Here is a 24194-nt window from a genome sequence, read left to right on the forward strand (position 1 = left end):
CGTTTCCAACACAACTGCTTAGGCAGTATTTTTCTTCTGAGTTATATCAACTGGCAGTCTAACTCCTCCTAGACTGGCAGTCTAACTCCTCCTGGCAGTCTAACTCCAGTCTGACTAGGACCTAGTCAAACAGCGATTCACTAAATACACGTGCAAATTTTCTGTACGTCGCCAGTTATCACTTTGTGATAATAGCTAGTTACTGCATAGTGGCTTTAAATTAAAAACTCCTATTGTTTCTGATTGTTGACATTTTGTCAACAGATGTGCCGATTAAGTTAAAACGCAAATAACTCATTGTGTAAACAATTTAACGATTTAAAATCACTACAGCAGTGAGCTACTCAGAAGTTCTCCTTCGTCACTGAATGTTGTTGAGCTAGTGCATAAGGGGCGAGAGCAATCTCACACAAAAAAGTCGATGTTGACAAAATGTCAACGCATGTGCTGATAAGGGTTAACTACTATTATCCGGAAGAGATAAAAAAGACGGTAAAACAGAAAAAAAGTGGTTGGAAATATTTGTTTCTCGGCATTTTGTTTCTCGGCAGTCGAGTGTAGCAAGAATTGACAGCGATAGACACGTGTTTTACCCATAAGTATAGCGGTTGGGAACTTTGTGGCATGAATTAGTGGTGCGATACTGATGAGCTCAGTCTCATGGGCGAAACACGTGTCTATCGCTGCAAATTCTTACTGCACTCGACTGCCGAGAAACACATGTTTTTGGAAAAGTCTTGCTGGCTAGTGTGGAGGCTATGCACCGGTATAATTAGCGAAACACAATGCTCGCTGTTCTATAGTGAGTAGGTGAGTAGTCAGGTAGTGCTGACGCCAAGAAGATCGCTCTTTCTCAACATTATTGCATTTTTTTAGTAAAATTTTCTTTGTTTTTTTTGTTCAGTTGATGACATAACTCTTTTTTCATCTTGATTTTCGTTTCGACTTTTCCGTTCAGGGATCGTAGGCCTACCACCAATTCTTTTTTTTTCAACATGTGGCCAGTCTATCTCACTTCCCGCCTTGAAATTGTTTTCATGAATGTCCTTCTCAATTCTTTGTTACAAGGCTAAAGCAGCATGCAAATTTTTATCAAAATGCAGTTTTTACTTAGAAAAGTTTATTTCATTATTTAATAATGTTTAATTTTAGAATATGACGAAGTAGCATTTGCTTCAAAACAAAATGCTATAGACATCCAACCTGTCCCCCTTACACTAAGTAAATTAAGCTACTGTATGTTATAAGCATAGCCAACTGATAGTTGAAATCTTGTCCAATGGCAGCGGTATTTCATTTTAATTTTTATGTCAGATTGCCACCCTTTTTTGAGAAAAGGCTACTCCATTTCGCATTTATCCTGCAGATGATTTATATTAACCCCAATATCGTTTCACTTTGTTTAAATTTTAAAGCAAAGGCGAGAAATCGCATCAAAAGTAGATTTTTTTACTAAAAGTGTTAATTCATATTTTTTTTTATTTTGGAACATGATGAAGTGTCATGTGATGCAAGAGAATGTTCTGAAGGCATTCAATCCGTGACCTTAACATCAAGTAAGCTGTGTGATAATTACCTGGTTTTGAAAACTCTACTGCAGTGATATTTTATTTAGATTCTGAACGTAGCTGAACATGATGCGGTGATAGATAAAAGTGAATTTTAGATGTTTTTGGTTATCATACTGCTTCTGTTGAGAAATTTAACGCATAAAATACAAAATTAATGAATATATAAAAAAAAAATTAAGCCATAACTGCAGACAGTGCACATCGTTTCTGCCTTCCGGCCTCCTCAGTGCAGCAGATGGATTTACCAACTTTATTTGAAACACTATACCAAAACCTAAGAAACCAAAAGGACCACCAGCTAATCTTTGACCAATTGTGCTCCTCAATAGCATCAGAAAAATCCTCTCCATCATCATTTTGCATCGGATTAGAGACAAAATTGACAGCTTTACTGGACCCTTCCAAAGCGGTTTCAAACGTGGCAGAAGCTGTGCTGACATTGTCTGGGCACAACGTATGCTCGTTTCAGTAGTAATGGCCAGAAAATGGGACTTCCACGAAATGGAAATAGATATGTCCAAAGCCTTTGACACCATCAAACGCAAAAAAAATCCTTCAAATTTTAGATCAAGCTGGATGTGATGAAGATGAACTGCGACTAACTCGTACCCTGTTGGCTGGCACGAAACTTTATGTGCGTATTAACAACGAAATGTCCGCAAACTTTGAGACAACCATCGGCTCCCCTCAAGGATACAGCCTCTCCCCAATACTTTTCACTTGCTACCTATCTGCAGCATTGAGCTCAGTGCGAGAACAGTCCTCCAGACCAAACTCCCCTATATCTGACACATGCATGCTTTTGGAAATGGAGTATGCAGACGATGTTGAGTTTCTGGATGAGGAAAGACAGCCACTTGACATGCTACAACCAATTGCTACAAAGAACCTGAAAAACTACAATCTTTTCATGAATGAGACTAAAACTGAATTTACCCACATATTTCTTGTAGACACAAATGAAACTGATGCTGATAGCCTACCGATTCGAGGAAACGAAAAATGGCGTACACACAAACTTTTAGGATCATCATTGTGCAGCACTGCCGATATCAAATCCAATTTAGGCAATGTCGCTTTCAGATCATACTGGAAACTATGGAGCAAGAGATCGAGAGTCCCATTGCAGTTGCGACTAAGATTGTACAGCGCGTGCTGCATCCCAATTATGATCTACAACTGCAATAGCTGGTCTGTTACCAAAGCAAGTCTTGAAAGATTGGATGCCTGTCATCGAAGACATTTACGTGTCATAACTGGTCATACTTGGCCAAACAGTCTTATCTCAAACAAAAACCTCTACAAAATATGCAACAGTGAACCATTATCTTGCAAGATCTCCACCATGAGATGGAACATGTTTGGACATCTTCTGAGACTTTACCAGGACTCACCTCCCCAGAAAGCCCTTGAATTTGCGATAATTAGCAGCAAAAAGTACCAAGGCCGAACCAGACGTCACCGTACCAACTTATTACAACTGCTGAGATCTGACATCAGAAAAGCTGGCCTGGGATCCCTGCTCAGCAAATCACATCTCCACCGATTGCAAAACATCGCAAAGGACAAAAAGAACGGAGATCTTATCAACCTTGTTGAAAGACTGATCGAAGCCAGCGGCTGTCAAACGATTTGGCTACACTGGCGGCGGAGACAGTTACAATAATAATTTGAAACACTCAGAGCCAGGGCATTGAGAAAATAATTAGGGCTTAGTAGGCCTACCAATGATGTCTTTGGGCTTTCATCACAGAATAACCGGACACATCTCCGAAAATAAAGTATCACTCTAGCCTAGGAAGAATAAATATTGAAATACTACAAAAGACCTACCAGTAAATTTATCGAGAAAAGAGATAGTTTTCGACCTCCTATGACAATCTTGTCTTGTTTTTCCTATTTCAGTCTTGTTTTTTAGATTTACTGTTTTGTAGATGGTTGTTTAGTTATGCTGTGCTATTATACAGTATTACAGTATTTGCATAGGCTACCTTACATTCTGTTACATATAGATTAATAGGCTACGTTATGTATAATTTAAAAAATCACTCTACATTTTAATAAATTTAAAAACAATTTACAACTAACATAGACCTAGAATGTACGACTAAGTTGATTGATATATTTTACTTGATTGGCACTGCAATGTTACGTACCAGATGCTTCTGAAGAACACCAAACTGACTTCCTCAGGCAATCATTCTCATCTGATGTAGACTCAAAGCTTCCAACCAAAGGTAACACCACGATGGCTATCTTGTTAGGTTATATCAAGCACTTGCAGTTTTGTGCTCTTATAAAAAGACATGAAAAGTCGTAAATTGTTTTGAAATAAAGTCACCAATTGATAGATTGCATTAAATAAATATGGAGGTGATGAGAGTGTTGGGTGTAAAGGCAATGGGCAAAACGCAGCCTATTAAAAAATACGCTTAACTTTCACCATTGATTTTACCAAGTTCTCACCATTAACATTCTATGTGTTTATGCTGTCGGCAGGTTATGATGTTTTGTCTGATTAGTGGTTTCAAACAACATGCGGTGTGGGATGTATCGTGACAGTGCTGAATATTGAGCTAGTATCCCGGTTAAAGTGCTATGCATTTTATGTATTTTATTGACTTCTTTTTGGGTATTGCGACCTTTGGGTCAATTTAAATTTTTTATATTGTTCTCAGAGCAATTTGAGTCTGAAGCCATTGCTTTAAGTGACGAGAAAGCAACTGGCTCCTTGGAACACTCAATGGAAACTGTTCAATCTTTGCCAAAACAACTTGATTCTAATGGTTCCAAACTACCAGTCGAAAGTATAAGAAAAAATTTTGCTTAGTCTTAATGCAAAACTTATGTCTTTAAATTGATCTCTTGTTAGGAAATTATTCATTGCTTTTTCATATTGAAAGTTTTAATTAAGGATTTTTGTAATTACTGACTAATTTAATATAGCCTAATATAAAATTTAATATGGATGTCAGTTCAGCTTAGGCGTTAACAGTTATACACTAACAGTTATCTGAACAAGCAATAAGCTTTTTGAAAACGCAAACCAGAGCCGTTTAAGAAGATAATTTAGGCCCGGTATCAAAAAGAAAAAATATTTTTAAAGAAAACAATAGGACTTCAACGAATACGCAGCATTTTCTTCGTTTGAGGGATCTCTTGAAAAATTCCCGACTTCTAAAATGATCCCGGGCCTCGGTCCTAAAGTAGCTTTTGGATGCCCTGTCAACGTTACTGGCGCAAACTACAACGTGTTTGTGTCCAGCGAAATACAGTTAAAATAATAGTGTTAGTGTTGCCAACTGATGATTTTCACAATTTCTGAAACTTCTGTTACCATGCAGAGCATCCACGTGCAGAATCTTTTTCAGGACCACCGATAGAAGTCAAGCAACCCTTGTCGTCGACTCCAAGTTAGTTAATTGTTTTATTATGCATTGGGTTTACTACAGAATAAGTAATGGCGGTACTGCTATTGTAAGTGCATACTCTTTTACATGCGCGTAGTCTACTATATAGGCCTATAGTAAACTTAAAACGTTTTAATATCTTCTCAGTGCAAATCCTATTTTTCCGGGCCAAAAATTTTAGCTACATATCAACTCACTAAAAATTGTTTCACTATTCAACGGATAGTCTGCACGACTCTCGAAAGGGCGCCCGTTAGATAACTACGTAACCAGAACAGGTGTCTGAGTGATTTGTCAAGACGCTGATATGCTGAATACGAAGATTTATTTCTCTGAGTTTCCGTCCACTTAATTTAAAGTTTTCTCCACTGGGCATAAGCCTGAATACAATAAAAAAAAAACGTAAACAGTTTCAACTCTTTTACGGGTACGAGTTAGACGTACCCCCGACTGTTTAGTTAGAAATACTCCAATGGTCCTGACGCCGGGCCTAGAAAAAAAAATTGGAAGCCACCAGAGCTTCGACGAAGCAAAAATTTTAAGAGCAAATGAAAAAATTAAAAGTTGAGGTCCGAAAGAGCAATTAGCTTAGTATGGGATCTGGCATGCAGAAGGGCACGCTCTTAGAAAACTTTTACTTTGCTTTGGTCGCTATTTGCATATTTTTAAAACCTATAATTGTTTTTTGTCTAAGACATAGACTTTGTCTTTGACCAACCTTATCAAATGAAATTGGATTTCTGTAGAAATTTGAGCTGCAAAGTTTAGTTTAAATTTGAACGTGAACAAGTGCCTCCTTGGATTTCTCACTGCTAAAAAAACGAATATTGTTGATAAATATATTCTGTGACGCCAGAAAAAATAGAAATATAGAGAAATAGGATAGAGATGAATAACGAATGTGATGTGTGTGCCCAAACTTGAATCGGGTTGTGCCATGCATTAACATGCAAAAGAGAGGGAATCATTATCCTTTCTTGTGGTATCATTTTCCGACCAATTTTTGTGCACAAGTGAACGACTGAATAACAGGTTCAAGTTACGCAAACATTTTTGAGTAGTTTCTGTCCAGCGTAGTTGCTCAGCTTTCTAAATCAAATGCAAATATCTCATTTTTTGCAGAAAGAAGGGTAAAGCAGAAAGAAAGTAAAGAAAAAAAGAAAATTGAAGTAGAAAATGTGAAACCTCCTTCGCTTCTGAAACCAAGAGATTTCGACGAGTTTCTTTTTAACTGCAGGTAGGCTATTTGGTTATCATTTGTCTGCTAAAAATGCAAAACCGTATTTTAAACGAAATTTAAATGCTTTTACCCAGACAGCAAAATCCGTCATTTTTACATTGAATCAATATAAAAATGACAGATTTTACTATCTGGTTGTATATTTACAAGACATTACTCAAAAGTTTTTAGCTTTATTTCCTGTTAGCTTGGCCCTGTTAGGTAGGTGTTGGTACATGTCGAGACATCGATAAAGTGCGTTGCTGCTCAACTACACACCGAAAATCACAGGATCGTTAAAAATAAAAGTATTTTTTACCTTTTTCTACTTGTAATAACTTTTTTCAGACTCGTCATGCATCAGAATGAGACAATCAAAAATCATTTATACGGGAACCCGAGAAACATCAAAAGAATCTTCAATGTCATATCTGTTATAGCTTCTGTGATGCAATGCCACCAAGAAAGAGTGAGAAGATTTCTTGCCGATTTACTTAAAAAGCCCAGAAAATGTTGTAGCTTATTATTTCTCAGCATTAAGGTTGCTTCAAAATGAGCTTCATCCAGTTTTGTATATCTATACGCTCTTTACTTTTTGTGGCTTTTATTGAAAATGGAAGATTGTTTTTATAGGTATACAGAAGTAGCCAACAGTTGTAGGTAATAGCCTATTGATCGTTTTTCAACACTTATCAAAACATCACTTGCTAACCATGTTATTTCCAGAAGCAGCAATTCAAAAATTGGATGACGTTTGTAAGTGAAAAGTGCCAGTCCAACTTAATTGCCCGTCCAAGCGACTTAAGCGATTCTGAGGGAGCAAATAGCCAGACGGAGGAAAGCGATGAAGCCACATCAACTAATCAACAAAGTAAACATAACCAAGCTTTCAGTAGTCTATTGCAAACTAGCAAACTGGAAAGTCGACAAGCTTGTTTGTCATCGAAATACACTAATACAATCTCAAATAGCCTATCCTTTTCATGATAAACCCATTCGCGCTGGACCACAAACACAATAACATTTACCGAATAACCCTTTAACAAGCCGTATCAAAATTTTATATTATTTTCTTTGCAAATTTATAAACAGGGCATTCAACGGTCATTACTTTTCTCTACGTTTTAACAATGAAGAGAATGAAACCTTCTCTACATCGCAACTGCGAGGAGAAATAAGAGAAAGGTGGTTATGACCACGTCCGCTACGTGACGCCACTGAGTCGCAATGCTTATATTGGTGACAAACAGAGTCGTTATAGAGACGTTTGTGGTTTCACCCATATCCCCCTTTCATGGTAACAGCCTTTAGTTTTCATTTGTGACTGTTACTGTCACAACCCAAAACATGAGGTCAAAATGTGTTAGTGTTATGTTTTGTTAGTCAAGAATAGTGACCCCTAGCAGTTGCGCCCCTTATTGTATAAAATTTTCAATCATTTTAACAGTAAAAACTTATCCCTCATTCGCTTGCATAATCAGTGGCGGCTGGTGGTGTCTGTGAGAAGTGGGGCTGCAAACAATTCGCGGGGGATCTGGGGGGTCTCTTTCAGAAAAATTTGAAAAATTGCACTAAATTTGGTGAGTTCTGAGCATGTTTTCACCCCAAATTTTGAAAAATGCATTCAAACTTTGTTGAATAGTTGATGTATTCCTAAGCTGCATTTAAAAAAACTAACAGCACCGCGGTAGCCTATTGCTTTGGAGACAAACTTTACTAGTATTGAGCTTAGTATTGACTAGCCAAGCCGTTGCATGCAAGGTTTAAGTGATTTTGAGATGCCCTAACACAGGGGTGGGCAACGTGCGCCCTTTTCCATTTTTTGTGAAGCCCTTTATCTTCTTCCAGCTATTTTTCCTCAAATAGGCTAAGGCTATTTAAATTAAGACTATTTTTTTCTCGATTTACACAATTTCGAAGCTTAAGAAGTGATGTGATACGACCATCTTTTCACTCCCCTGTAGGCTACCTGTGAAATAAGTTTTGTGCCTGTAGTAATCCAGCTTGAATTGAATTCACTGCAGGAGGATGACATTCTTGTACAAAATTGTAATAAGATAAACTCCATTGCTGAAAATATGAATTAGTGTTTATTTGATGTGCGGCCCTCCTGTAAGCATTACATTTTCCTAACTCGCCCTTGTGTGAAAAAGGTTGCCCACCCCTGCCCTAGCACTTCCTATAACCTGTTGAATACCCTAACTCTGCAGCTAACACTTTTACATTCATGGCTCATCGCTACTCTGCGAAATAAAAACTAACTTTAAAAAGTTTGTAAAGTTATTCGGTTAGTTGGGGCTGTTTTCCATGCAGCCCCAACAGATTCAAAAATTGCTGTAAAATACCAAAAGAGGTGGAGCTTCAAGGATAATTTTTAGCCAATCAGAGCGCTTGAAATCCAGAATCTCGGGCTGCAGAGCAGTTCGCCCAAAGTCGGTGTTGCCAAACAAAACTTTTAACATTTTAATTTTCGATCCGCAATTTTTAAGTGATAAAAGTAACCGGGTCGGACAAATACAGAGGAAACCATATTTTTTCTCTTCTCTTTCTTTTAGGTGGGACTGCAGCCCTGCAGCCCCATGGCACGAGCCGCCACTGTGCATAATAATCGACAACCTAAGGGTTAAAAAATACAGGAATATACAGTTTATCCGAAGGCCTTATGAGCTTTTAAACATTATTTTGTATTTTCAGACTTGGTAAGCAAGCAACTAGCAGAGCTCCTGGTGTTGTGGGTGATTTTGACGGACCAATGGCCTTTTCGAATGAGTTACATTGTTCAAGTGATGGAAGATGCAGATCAGAAGGAGAAAGTTATGAAAACGAAAGATGGAATATCGGATAGCGTCACCATCTCAGATATTTATACTCAGTGAGTAGATTATAATTTGTCTTGCATTCATGTGTTTCAAGTAGATCTTTCTCTTTTACAGTAAAAGTTTTCTACAATAGTTTATCAAACATCAAGTTTTCTACCAACAGATTGTGGAAATCTACGACAGAATAATTCCTTGTCGGCGTTTTAATTTGGATCTAGTTATATTTAAGATATAAAAAAATTCCCAGGTGCTGTCCAAAAATATATTTACATTGATGTATGCCATATGTGTGTATGCTAATTGCATCCAGTTTTTGCTTTAAAACTATAAAATTCAGATATTCAGACGCATTCAGATAGAAAATGTATGAAGTTTAGTTTATGATTCGTAGGAGGGTGCTGAGAATACTTGGTGAAAAAGATTCGTCGGAGACTCTCCAGGATCTCAAGAAGATGGATGGTGACGAAAATCACCTGAATAGTTTGCTTTTAAAAAGCAAGCAATTGACCAAAGGAAAAGTCAAACAACTTATCAAATTTTCAATCAACCTGGATAGAAATTTGAAAGAAACAATATGCCAAGTAATTGACAAGGCTAACATGGATCAACAAGTGTCTTTTGCATAGTGAACAGGAAGCCGTGCCGAGCCATCAGAAATACTGAATTTGTGAAATATACGTGGTCTTCATTTAATTAAGCAAAATAATAGTTTATTAAAATATATTACCAATCACGACTACCTGTAAAAAAACTGTGACTTACACATACACACATAAACTCTGTGTTTGGTAGAGGCTGATCAATTAGTCTTTTTTCATTTAAGTGCTTACTGATCTTAGCCTATGTCTGAGCTAAAATTTATATCAAAAATACATGAAGCATAAATGTCCAGCAAATGAAAAGCGAAACCCTTTTGATGATTGTAGGCTGATCATAGGCTAGCTGAATAATTGTGATCTTTGTATGGTTGGTTGCTTTTAAATCTTTATCCTGGGACTGACAAAGCCTTGATTGGTTATTCCTGGTTTAGTTTCCCATACTTGTAGAGGCTTTTAACGCAGGGCCGGTTACCGAGATTGGCAGAGCGAAGTTTTCCGATTGTTGAAGTGTTGTTGCCTGGGAATTATTCCATTCACTAGGTGCCACTGAATGGAGAGCAGTCCTTAACGTGCACCCCGAGAATCGAACTTGCGCCGCGTGATCTTGAGTTAGGCGGATAACCACTGAGTTAACGGATACTTGTTTCACCGCTGAAACGTCCATAGCATTAGGTTGTGTTATACGCACTTTGTATTGATGTGGAATATTGTTCCATAGGAAACTAATAAATCCAAAGAAAATATTTTTTCCTTGCAAGAAATTGAAAGGTCAATTATAAAGTTCTAACAAATGTACAGTTTAGTTTATGATGGTAATTTCAATCAGAGATAAATCATCTTTTCTATTGTTTCCGCTACTGTTTCCTACTCCTTCGTATCAGAAGAAAAAAAAGTGTGATTCTAAGCGCTTTGTTCAAATTCGAAGATCCGCATTAAAGTAAAAACCCTCACAGCAAAACTCGTCATTTTACATCAAATCAATGTAAAAATGACGGATTTTACTGTCTGGGAAGTGGTTTCACCAGTGCCGTAAACGATTGGTGCGTGTAGGCGTAGTTGTGATTTCAAATATTATAAAGAAAACTGATTACAAATATAACAGAATAATTTGACTTGTGTATTTGGAAAACAGGAGAAAAAAACATCTATCCTCAAATTGTCTGTGAGCTACCTTAGCGGACTTTTTCCTTAATTTAATCCAGGGGTTTCCAAAATTTTCCTTATCTAGTGAATGAAAAAGTTAAAAGAAAAACATAAATACTTGTATTGCTTCACCGACTTCTCGCGCACGATTCGCTCTGCGCTAAACATCACTGAAGCAATAAAAACAAGTTGCATATTTCTACTTCTATTTTCTCATTGATCAGATGAAAGTCAATTACGACGATTTCTAGAAAAGTAACGAAAATTTCAAACTTTTAAACATTTAAACATTGGAAGAAACAAACCTCATTAATTTTGGGCTCCGGATCAGCTCTGTGAAAGTGATTTGCATTGAATCAACATGAAGTCAACACTTTTCAGTAAAATCTTCATCTATATTTGGTTTGCTGACATGCTCAGAAAACTAGACATCAAACAGCCAACGCAGCTCTACCAAATCTTTAAATCACTAGCGCAAATTTAATCTTGAGAGTGAAGTTCCTGTTTGATGAAGTGTTGTTGTTGATCAATATTGTTCCATTTAGCGACATCTGGTGCTGTTTCATTCAGAGACCTATCAGTGACAACTGTTTCATTGAGAGACCCGTCCTTCAAATGCGATGCTCACACGCACATCCCAATAGTAGTTAGTTCAATCAGAGTTAGTTAACATTGCCGTTTCTACATGCACACTTTGTGGTATCGTACATGTAACCAACGAACTGAACAAATGGGGCGAACAAACTAAAATTATTTCGTATAAAATGCAAAATTATATATTCTGTAGGCTCTTAACAGAGTTGGGGCCGCAAGTCGGGATAACGCGGTATAGTGTTCAAAACCCGTAGACCTAAGCAAAACGCGAAAACTGTAATTTTACGTTTTCAATTCGTCAATATTCTAGGCAAGTATGTTCTAACTGTAACTGTTATTGTACTGTATAGAACTGAAATAGACCTACACGAAAAGTACGTGGATGCGATATTGGGATGCTTGCAAAGAGCACACGAGTACAAATATCGTTGTTGTGGCAGATGTTTTGTTATTGGTACATTGCTGATGCTAACGTCACACTTTTCATTAGCGAAGGTTTAGATCATGCATGTAACGAATTTATCCATATGTTGCAAAGTAAGTATTTATTTTTCAATTATGAAATCATAAGATGGCTCTTACACATCTGTTGACTTCTGTCATCTGCGTAATGCAACTCCATCTATCGCTGTCATGAGCTCTCGTTTCATTAGCCCAATAAGCAATAAAGTTTTACAAACACTTCAATTTGAGGTTGTGCAGTTTTTTTAGTTTGCAAATGCAATAGATATATTGACAGAATATTGTCGTACTTAAGCTTACTCCTGGTGGTTGAAGAATTGGATAAAGTCAACGAAAATATAGGGAACCAATTTTGTGTCCACCTGCAAGCATGTCTAAGTGTCCTGTCAAAGACACAGCCGCTTGCTCTTGAGCGGAGTCGAACTTACGCCCTTTCTAGTGTCGTACCATGGTTCTTACCAGTCGGCTATGCAGCCGGCACGGTAACTACAGTTCAGTTTAGTTTATTATTATTTCTGGCCATCACATCAAAACAGAACATCGGTCAAACATAATAGGGGTCTAAAAAAATGGAAGCGAGAAAAAGAGAACGTTATAACGCGCTGAAGACAGACTTGGGATAATAAGTTTAAAGTTTGGCACAGTCATGACACCTTTATTAAGTGTTCAAAAAAGTTTCATTTTCTATATTTTCAATTTCCACCAATAAAACTGAAAACATTTTTATTTTGAGATGTTGAAATCATTTTTGATAAACATCATCTCCTGGAATCCCAGTAGCCTACAACGCTTCCCCGGACTATGTTATATAGTTTGAGATGCTGATGATCGATTATAATACACTTGTAGTAAAATAAATTCTGGTAGATCTTTGTAGAAATCTTTATCTATAGGCTAAATTGATAAAGCGTCTTTGGAAGTTTAAATGTGCCAGCTTCGCAAACTTGCAGAGATTTTGAACTTGTGTTCCGGCCCGTTTATCAATGTTGATGTGCAAAGTTTCGAGGTATTGTCGCTTGCAACGTATACTATATTTTACTGGGTGCCACTGAACGAAAAGCATTTCTCAGTTTGCGTTGCTAAATCACATGCTGAAAGTTGAACGGTGTCGATACCGTTTCTTTGCTACAAAGCCGGACGTAGCTGATATTAAATCAGCTATCTAAGACGGACTGAACGACGATTGACCAAAGACAATGATAAAAATACTACCTCTTTACCAGCTCACAAATTTGCATCAAAATACTGTTGTTGACTTGAAATCTTGTTCTATTCGGCTTGCATTTGCAGTACGTGCTCAGCTTGTCAAAGTTGTCCTTTTTTGATACGATGTAAAAAGAAAAGCTTTTACTTGCTGGGTCAGTCTTGTAATCTTGTGTATTGATTAACAGAACTGGTCGATTTAGAATCAAGTCGATTGTTTTACAGTAATTGAGCAGTCAATTAAAAAAATTCCAAAGATGAAAATCTACACGTCATGAATTCTGCATTGTATTATTTTCTTATCTAGGCTACCTGCAACATGTTAAAAGTGTACTGAAGTATTTCTCTTCCTGATACACAACTACAGTACAAACATAAAACGCAAACTACAAAAATAAGAAAATCTTACAAAAAAATGACTACAGTAAACCAGATAGGCAGACCCAATTGAGAGATTTGATAAGCAGCAGGCTGTTGATTTAAAAAAAGTAATTTGATTCCACGTATTAAAATGTGAAACGCAAAGATGTTTATCTTATTTTAAATGCTCAAATTCTGGAAAAATAGCTTTAAGCAATTTGAAAAAATACTGGAAAAATTACTTCAGTCTAGCTTGTACAATTCATGAGTTCAAAAACTCCATCTCCAGAAGAATTCTTGTTTTGCGATTTAAACTACCAAACCATTGACATGTAGTCAAAAGGTTTACGTATGATAAGTTATTACATAGCTTAAATAGTTTATGAAACATGTTGCATTTCACACTACGTAGGCCACATTCAATGAAGGCCTACTGCAATTTAATGTGCTGAAATAGGCTATCACAAACTACAAACCTACGATAATAGTATTACAGTACATAGTAGTGTTTTATTGAAGTAAAAGCAGCCCCAATACAGGTGATCATTTCAAATGTCTCTCAATGACACAAACACGACACGCCTGAAATAGTTTTTACAAGAAAAGCTCTTTCAAGTGAATATATGGTACTGAATCTAATTTCTGCTTGGCACAGCAATGGAGTAGATTAGGGTATTAATGTACTCAGTTGCGTCTCTATACGGCTGCATTGACACTGTCTGCTTTGTAAAGCGCTGTGGAGCAACGCATTCTGCGATGGATACAGCGATATATAAAAACTAACATTATTATTATATTATGACATTATTATTATTATTATAATATCTACATTCTGCAAGAATGTGTCGTTGGTTTATTTGACTTTTATCGTTGCAAGAGCAGTAGGCCTTTTAGTAGACATGGCCTTTGCATAGCACAACAAAGATCTCACAACAAGTTGACAATAAAGTTTGTCCAGGGTAGGCTACATTTGTTTGTTTTACGATTTAACGCAGAACTATTTTGTAGCTTATTGCGTTCGAGCGTTAAACAAGTCAAGCGAAACCAAAGCGTACAAAACCGGTGGAAGGAAACAAAATATAAAATTTACAAACTTTCAACATCAAGCTAGTTTCAATGATTAAATTTTCAACGTTTATAAACTGCTCATACTTTTGTGGTTCGATTCTGGAAAACATTATCTTCCATTGATTGATATCGATCCCTGTGTGGCGGCTGTGGCGGATTAACTCCTAAATGAACAAATGTTTTTTGCTTCATCGATCTGACGGCTGACAACTCGAAGTAAACACTAATATGCCAACGTATATTAAACGTCTATAAAATGCATCATCTCAGCCAACAAACTATTGCTTGTTTACATCATTGCAATGTCTGCAGACGTTGCATCAATGTTATGTTTGAGTTGCTTCATGAAAAGTTGCTGATGTGTGAATATGCCAACACGAAGAGTTTACAAGATGATTCCAATGGCAATGTCACTCACTGGGTAGGAGGCTTGCGTTGAATGGAAAAGTGGAATGTTGGTCAATAGACTCCTGTAGTTGATTGCTTTAAACAACATAGGTAGCTATTTCTGGTAAAAGCCATAACATTGGATTAAAAGAAATGTTTTTATCGCGAATTTCAACACCTGAACAGTAAACTGGCCAAATTCTAAAAGTTGCATATAGCTACTAAAGTTACGTCAAAGCTTTTATTGAAATACTGTCCAGCAACATTCTTGATGTGCATTTGTGGTTTCTGCTGTTTTGACAAACGAAGGCACGCGATAGAAGCTTTTGCTAGGAAATAACCAATTATCCGCTCACTTAATTAAACTGTTTTTCTCCAAATCGGATGCGATTACCCGTGTGATTCATCTGCAAATTAATCTTTCCTTTGAGAATTGCTGCATGCAAAAGTGCTTTCACAAACCTGCATGAAGATAAACATTTTAAAATGTTGTTTCAACCTTCAGTGGATGTTAAAACCCGAACTACGACCTGTATGGTTTAGTTCAATAGGCTTTCAGAAAATATGTCAAAGAAATTGGGCGTATGTCAGTTAATACGAACGCATTTGAAATCTTGCGACAAATAAACATGTTTTTTTTAGACTGCGGGTGTAAAAAAACAATTTCATTATCGTAGTAACTGTTTTGATAGGCGTCAGAATAAAAGTTAGGTGACGTTGGATTAATGCAATGCAGATTTAAATAACTTGGACTAAAACGACACTTCAAAACAATACTCTCAATTGTTGCGATTGCCTCTTCCAATGTCATCAAGTAAGGAATCAACCGATGCGAATGGTAAACCTAGTGCGGTGACATCAATATCTTTGAATATTTCATAAGTAAACTTGAATTTGAAAGCAGTGAAGGCCAAGAGATCTGCAAATCGATTGGCAGTAACTATCCAACAAAATTTGTCCTTTTAACTTTGATTTACACTCAGCAAGTAATAAAGAATCAATGTAAAAGAGCGGTGAATCAATGTAAGAGGCCAGATTTATTTGCTGGGAAGTGATAACCGTTTTAAACGGATGGAAGTTGTTTGAGTTTGACGTGACGATTAGAAGCGATTGTCTAAAACGCAAAGCGCGACGACGATTCGATGTTGATTAATTTGAGACTTTTTACCAGCTGGTGGGTTCATGACTTTATGAGCTACCCCAGGCCAGAAAATAAACCGTTTTTACATTGATTCAACGTCTGCAAATGTGGAATCAATGTAAAAAATGACTGATTTGCTTGCTGGAATATAAAGGTTTGAAGTTTGCCTACAGGCCAAGTGGGTTTTAAAGAGCATTAGCAGAGAAAAAATGCTATATGAATGCAATTATGTTGTGAGGTAATGCAATTATGACAGCTTGGTGCAGTCATCCTGATTACAGGTTTAATGCTTGAGTAGAGATGAATTTCAAGCTTTATGGTACAATGCAGTGTTTATTAAGCCGATAAGATGAGAAGAAAAGTTTAATTTGCTTGACAATAATATCCTATCTCAACCCACAGGAACATAGGAATTGTTGTGATGCTATAAATATTCTATAGCAAAAACTCACACAGCAAATGCATAATATAAAATTGTGAGTTAGATTAAGTCTTCATCACCTTCCCTTCACAAGGCATTAATCAATTTTGTTTGAAAAAAAAAGAACTGTTGTCAAAGTACAAAATAGGACTGTGTTTGTGCATGCAAAAGATCAAACCAAAGAGACTGTCACGTTGCGTTAGGATTAGCTGATTTTATCACAGATAGGCTACAGTAATTCAATTGCAGTTTAGTTCTTACCAAAGGACGCAGTACATAACTTACTTTCAACTAAAGCAGACCCAGCACGTTGTGAACCAACCGTTTTTTCAAAAATACCTGAAAAATACTTCAAACAGAAGCTTAAAGCAGAGTGTCTGATTTGCATGCAAATCTTTCCCACCGCCGGAGGTTCTCAATTGTTTTTCGTTGCAAGTCTTTGGAAAAATTTGCTACACTTGCAATGCACCCAGCTGTTAGAAATTTCTGTAGGTTTTATTTATTTATGTCTTTATCCTTCATTTTTCTCGCAGTGAAGTGAATTAGAATTGCGTGATGTGTATGTTAGATTATAATAATCAATCGCTACAGTTTCGTTATAGTGAGCTCGAATGTACATGTCAGGGGATAACAATATTTGCAAGGATTTTATTACCTCAATTGAGTTTAGATACGAAACAAAATGATTGTGCGACACCCTTGGAACGCTGAAGCGACTCACCAGGGAGTCACGACGCACAGTTTGAGAATCTCTGCTCTACGCGAAAACATCAGTGTAAGAAGATTGCAGTAGTTTACAGTGGATGCCTCTTTCATTAAAAAATAATTAGTTTAATGTTTAGCAGTTAGCTGTATTAGAATCCTTGACAACGTAGTTTTCTTGGAAATCTATGAACAATTGAACATCACTTTCCCTTTTTTCTTACTTTTCTACAGAAACTAACAAAAATTTGTTCTGAATCTATGATAGGATTTCAGCAAGTTATGTACTTTTAATAAAATAAGCTGATTAAACGCAAATAATAACTATGATTTTGATTCACCAAGGGAAAAGACTAAATAAAAAGAACTTGAACTTGAGTTTCAACTTGAGAGAAAAACAGCATTCGTCATTTTGATAGCCTTAGGCTTTTGTGCACTCACAACCGCATTAGTAAGAAAAGTATGAGAATATGGTAAACTTAGAAGCAGATAGCCAAGTTTAACTCATACTTTTGGTTAATTGTTGCAATGTTCATGACTATTTTTTAAATTTTTGAAGGCTTTGTAAGTTCAAACATTTCAAAGCAAGATTTTAAAGTTAGGTCACATGCACTTCAATTTAAAAAAAAAGTTCAAATTAATTCTGTGTCTTGCCAGCCAAAATTTGCCACCGTCTCTGAAAAGATATAATTGAGCAAGTGCAACGACAGGCAGTAGACAAAATTATGTTACTGAAAAGCCATTAGGGCAGAAGGAATTTATATAAGTTAGATCTACAGTCTAGCCAGTGTGGCATAACATTAGGTTTGTGCCATGAGAAGCAAGAAAGGAGCTAGAAGAAGCCTACTAGCTAACTTTATATTTATAATTCGAATTGCAGTTCTCTCCTTCCTCGTTAGGCTTTTGAACATAGGCTACATTGTGTTATGCGCTGTCCTGTGATACCTACCCAGATAGCAAAATCAGTCATTTTTACATTGGTTCAACGTCAGCAGACGTTGAATCAACGGATTTTGCTGTCTGGGAACAGTGTGTATTCTGATGGCAAGCAAACGTAGGCTATCGGTATGCTCAATCACATAGCAATAGTTAAGTTTGTGAGCTTAGAAAATCAATTCATCTATCAAATCAGATCGGATGCAATGTCTCAAAAAGACTGAATATAACTGACTGGGCTGATCGATTTGCATTGTTTCAACAATACTCTGTTCATTGGTGTGTGAAAACAAGTGAAAAGAGCTAGCCATATGGGGAGCGTGAGAGATTTAATGTTTTTTCTCTTGGGTCTGGCGTCAAGTGAACTTGCCGGTGGAGATTGAGTTAAATGCTTTTCTTTCACTAAATATTTTTGAGGTCTCTTCCTCCATGGATTTATTCTTTTTTTCATTTGTGATTATGTTGTCTTCCTATTTTTTTGTCTGCCCTGTTTTTACATTCCAACCTCCAATGTTTGCATCTTTCCTTCAAACAGCATTCCTTCTCTCTTCGTAGACACCTTACTCTTGTTTTCTTTTAATTATTCTTTATCTCGCTAAATATATTACTGTCTACCTCCAATGCACTCCTCAATTACTCTTCATTTCAGTAACACTCAACTGCCATCTTCTGGTTTGTCTCCACTTCTGCACCTTGTTTTTTATATCATCTCTAACATTATCTCAACCTACATAAAATTTAACTTGACTTATTTATTGTCAAAGCGATATAGTGTTTATGAAAGTGATTTATCGCTAACCCAAAACACCGTGCGAGGTGAAATTAATGGCATGGCTCCAAAATATCTTGTGTGACCGTATCAAAGCTGGATTAGCAATCGCTTTTGTAGTCATGCTTGACATTTCAGTGCAAGTTTGTTTTTGATTTGAATACGGATTTGCAACGTCAAATCAAGCAAATATTGCCAATTCATATAGATAGAGAAGCGGTCAAGTCAGGTTGTTTATCAAACATAAGGTGAAAGATAAGGCTATTATCAAGTTTCAATAGAATAACATATAAAAATATTGGCTTGAAGGAACAGACTATAACATATGTATACTTATTGTCTGTAAATCAGCCTACGTGGCATTCAATCTTTGTATTTATGTAAATTATGTAAAAAGCATTGATGTTCAAATGTGATATGAGGAAATTGTTGCCGCAACCTCTGTGCTTGAGATTGAAAGCTGTGGGCTACTACAAAAAATATTTTTTTGATGGACATAGAACAACACACGGCAGCCTAGCTTTAATGTGGCTGCAATGACCTGACAGCTGTATGGTTGTGCTGCTTGCTTGCGTCACCAGTGATGATTGGTAAGATAGGTTACAGTTCAATCAAAAACTTAATTCTTCTAAATGTGGATAAACAGATTTCAGTGAAGATTATTATCTGTTGAAAGAGTTTGATTCTGAAAAAATGAAAAATTTGCAGAGTGTTGGAAAGTCTGATTGAGGCAGTCTTGCTTACACAGAAAAAGTATATTGAAATTAAAATCCATCATTTGTACATTGATTCAACGTTTGCAGACGATTTAAAGATAGTGCTACATCGAAATACATTGGATTAACGTGATGTTAAATGACCAAGCCCAATTGGCTTAGTATTTGAGTTTCTAAGTAATTCGCTGTTGAACTTGAGCTGTGCTCACTGCTCAGGCGTGCGACCGCAGTTCAGAAGTCCTGCGTTATCTAATCAACAGAAATGCCTTGATCATCCTTGTGTGACTAAACTTATATGTTATGAATCATGGCTAAAAAGCTTTTTTAAATTTAAAAACAAGCTAGTAAAACCATGTAGCTTTGCAGTTGCTAAACAAGTTTTTTTCTTAACTAAGTTACAGTGAATTGAGCACATCATGTTATTGTTTTGAACTCTCTCAAGCTAGCATCGATCTTCAGCGAGTTTAGCCAGAAAAATCAGTTGTTTTCAGATGCAGGGCGTTGAAAACTGGATCAACATGCAGTCCAGCTAGCAAATCAGTCTTCTTTAACATATTTTCAACGTCTTGCAGATCTCGAATCGATGTAAAACAGAACTGATTTGCTGCCTGGTGGCTAACTATTGATTAAAAAGGTAGTGAGCTTGCATGATGCAGCAACGTAACAATTTACTTGTGACTTTCGAGCATTTACCACGACAGGCAAACGCACAAATTGGTTTACGACCTCCTAATCGCGTTCAGCCTAGTTGTAAGAACTTTAGTTTGATTCTGTATTAGGCTATTAACAAATGTTTACATGCAGTCATGCATGTTTCGAGGTTTGGCCAGGCAGTTTGTTTAGAATAGCAAAATGCAGACTACACAATATGTGGACTAATTACAGAAAGTTTTCTTAGAGTACAATGGTATTGTTCTTGAAACAAAAGACCGCAAATTTAATTGGTTAGCTGAAAATGTGGCCGATTTTACAGTCCTTTACATGTGATCTAATGTGTTGTATTGTAAAATCGGTCAGACTTGATTCAAGTCCTGCAAGAACTAGAGGTTTTGATATGCCGATGACAAAACAATATAGTTTGTCACTGTTCACGGCCTGCTATTTTGAAATTGTACAACAGAATAAGTTTGAAACCTACTTGCAAACGGAAGGCAAGAATAAGAGTGTGTGGTGAGCTATCTCTCTCTCTGTAGGTATCATGGCTGATACAGCCCTCGATGTACATTGTACAATGATGTTCCAGCTATGGACAGCTATTTAAAGATTTTGTTGAAATCTGTTGTAATTATATTAAAGTAGCCCAATTGCCATGAGCAACAACATTTGTAAAAAACAGTGTTTTACAGTAAAACGTCTCAGCTTGATGCAAGTTGTCTGCTAGTGATGTTAATAAGAGTTGTAGGCCTTCGTCACGCGAAGGGTACGCAGACTAAATATCGATTGATAGTCATGAAAATATGCAACAGTGCAACTGTTTGATATTGGTCAGTTCTCACTAACTTCCAAGTTCCAACTATTCTAAAGTCGACAAGCATACTTTCTAGCCATGTTTTCGAACATGTCGTTGACATGTAAGAATGTATGATGGCATCGCATTCCGATAGGCCAGGGCCAGGCGTATTGTGATAGGCACATGACAAACCTTACTTACGTGATTAACTGATTATAAAAATCTGCTCAAACAAAGAATATCGCCTTTTGTAGATAATCAACATTATTTCACTCTGCGATAGACTGAAGGGTAACAAAAAATTAAGCACAGTAGTTTAAAAATAAATACGTAAATCAAAATACGTTTCGAAACCGGATTCCTTATATCAGCTTCATCTTGTTTCAAAATCAGTTTCTTATTAAAGGAAAATGTTTCAATCTGAATTTAAGCAACAAAACATACAAGAATTTTAGAAAGCAGTAAGCATCACAAATTCATATTTAAAAAGGAACTTATTATACCTAGTCTTCTAGCGACTTAATAATTGTCTCAATACGAAAGAATATTTAGGCTATTGTTCTTTGATTATAATCATTGTCATACCTTGTAGTAAATCATACTCACAAACTTATAAACAAAATTTTTTACGAATAAATTTATTTCTGACCGAAGAAAAACGAAACGAAAACAAGAAATTTACGTTAAAGCAAAATGCACGCACGAACAAAACAATAATTGCAACGTGTGATGTCAACGGTTTGTTTGGGACGCAAAGCAGCCGCAGCAATTTGTCACAAAAAGCCAGTAGTATGCAAAAGAATAACAAATAAGAAAAAGGTTGAACACCAAAAGGGTAATCGTCGAAAGCATTACGTCATTTCGCAAAGCTGTCAAAGGAACTCCCGTGTAAAAATATGAAATATTCATCAGAATTAGCCAACTTACCTTACGTAACTGCGAACATGACGAATCGTCTGCACGAATCTGCGTCTTCACAAAGAGTGTTTGGTTAGAAAAGGAGCAGATATTTTTGTACCCTGGATCTGTAACATTCAATGATTTAAAATCTCATAGTTGTCAGTAGCTTGAAAACATGTGGACATGTTTAGCAGGTTTCGCACGTTTGCTGTTCCAGTAAATTTACGACGGTAAGTGAGAATGAACCAGTAATAACTACTGCACTTCTGTAGAGAAGCGACTGATGTCATAGCAATGACTGAAAACTTTTTACGACTTAACCAGACTCTAAAATGGAAGGCAACGTGCCGCGCATATTCACCAGCGATCAACCAGGATGGGCTGCAAGGAAACAAAGTTACTTAGACAGCAGGGATAAAAATCTTGCAAGTTACAGGTAGCACACTGAAGTTTTGATTACAAAGTTAGTGATTCAAAGCAGAATATCTTTCTTGCCCTCCATGTTGATGACTTGTTGCTATTTTGTGATTATTTTCTTTGCCTTGTCAATGAAGTAAATAATCTTCGTTATATTGCGTGAGGGGAGGATAACAAAAAGAAATGACGTAATAAATTTGAAAAACCTCAAAAGAAATTTGCCCCAATAAAGAAAGCAACATTTTTTTTGCATAGAAGATTAATGCAACTGAAAACATGCCATAAAATTAAACAAAGTTTTAAATTTTTGCCTAGCTTCCTAAGGCACAGCATACCTATGGTAATGCAAAAGATTGAGTTTCGCTTTTAGCAGCATGATCGTTGCTTAGGCTACTTCACAATGTAGATATTTTCTAAGATAAATTAAAAGTATTTAGGCTACCATTGATAAAATCTTATTGGTATGCTAGAACATAGAACTATCGCGTAATAATTTAATCCAAATGTATTTTGCTGCTTGACAAACAAATATTAAAAAAAATACAAGCACTGACTGTGAAGCAAATAGCGCTTTGGGAAAAGCAACGATGTATTCGCGAAAAAGAAAGTACCCAGTGTTTTCGATCTTTGATTTCCAGCATTTGATTCATGCTTGATTAATGTTAAAGAATGACACGAGAGAAAATAATAGAACTTATGAAGTGATGAGCTTTGATACACATTTAGAACATGAGATGAGATCAGGTCGCTGGAGAATAGATCAATAGGTTTTGTGCTAAATCATTCTTGACTGTTCGACGTGTTCGTCATAAACTGAGCTATGAGCTATCAGAAGCTCCAAGCGGTTAGTTCAGCGAGTTTGGTTTCAGTGAGTTTTCAGAAACTTGTAACTTTGAGAAAGAAGCATAATTGAAAAAATCCTAATCATAACTGTTAAGGTTATGACATCAAACCATTTCGAAAGGTTCAGTTTTCTGCTTATCACTGACATGGCAGTTTTTCAAAATGCCTGAGCCAGCGCATGAAAGATCGAATTACAGCAGAGCAATATATTGTATTTAGGCGGGATTAACTATTGAGGAAAAGCTCCAGTTCAAACAAGGGTTACATGTCATTTTGATTAACATGTGTTTGTATGATGTGTACATCTGAAACCACGCTTCTAGCATGGCTGGGTGTTTTATTGAATGAAAATAGCGGACTGTTCGATATGTTGTGTTGCTGTTTTCAACACAAAGTATCCACCTACAACTATCATGTGTCGAGTTATCATACTTGTCAATAGTAGCCTATCATGTGTCAAAAACGTTTCATTATGTGGAACCCGATAATCTAACTTGGCTTTGTGTGTTTGTAGTGTAACAACACGAACTCTCTACCAAAGCTCTATCAAAATAAAGTAACTGCTTTCCTAATAAAAATAGCATGACTCAGGCTTTATATTAATCCAACTTTTTCGATGGGCTGCAAAAAGTGAAGCTAAGTATCAATTGGTGGTGGCTTGAGTTTCAGAATTCCTTGTCACAAAATATTTTTTGAGAAAATGGTAGATTGAAGTTATGGGAAGTAATAACAAACTACACATTGAATAAAATTACTGTATAAGGTTGGTTGATGTGTCGAAATCTTGTCGTTTTGCAAAATGGTCAATCGTCTTCTTGCGTTTGAGGCCGCGTTGAGGTCACGTTGCTATATCCAAGCGCAGCAGCCAATGGATTGTGTGTTCATCGAGCATCGAGACTCATGTTGCCAACCTCCTTGTGATGAGTCCCGGTAATTCACGTTTGTGAAGCAAATGGCAACAATCGGAGACCGCAACTCGCAGGGCACTGGGGGCGGTAAAAAGATAACCCTCAGCCCCGGTGTCCATCCTCCTGATCCTGAGCAAGTGCACTTCTCAGTGCAGG

General features: G+C 36.7%; 1 protein-coding gene across 1 annotated transcript; it reads left to right on the plus strand.

The window, feature by feature from the left end:
* Positions 1 to 432: 432 nt before the first annotated feature.
* Positions 433 to 9645, plus strand: LOC145766684 (uncharacterized). The gene is made up of 10 exons (XM_082578396.1): positions 433 to 511; positions 1500 to 1556; positions 3731 to 3808; positions 4250 to 4378; positions 4916 to 4984; positions 6104 to 6218; positions 6549 to 6669; positions 6927 to 7071; positions 8895 to 9072; positions 9411 to 9645. Exons 1-10 carry the CDS (start codon positions 433 to 435, stop codon positions 9643 to 9645), a joined length of 1206 nt encoding a protein of 401 aa, XP_082434522.1.
* Positions 9646 to 24194: the final 14549 nt, after the last annotated feature.

Source organism: Aplidium turbinatum, chromosome 1 (assembly GCF_918807975.1).
Source record: "Aplidium turbinatum chromosome 1, kaAplTurb1.1, whole genome shotgun sequence".
Taxonomy (NCBI): Eukaryota; Metazoa; Chordata; class Ascidiacea; order Aplousobranchia; family Polyclinidae; genus Aplidium; species Aplidium turbinatum.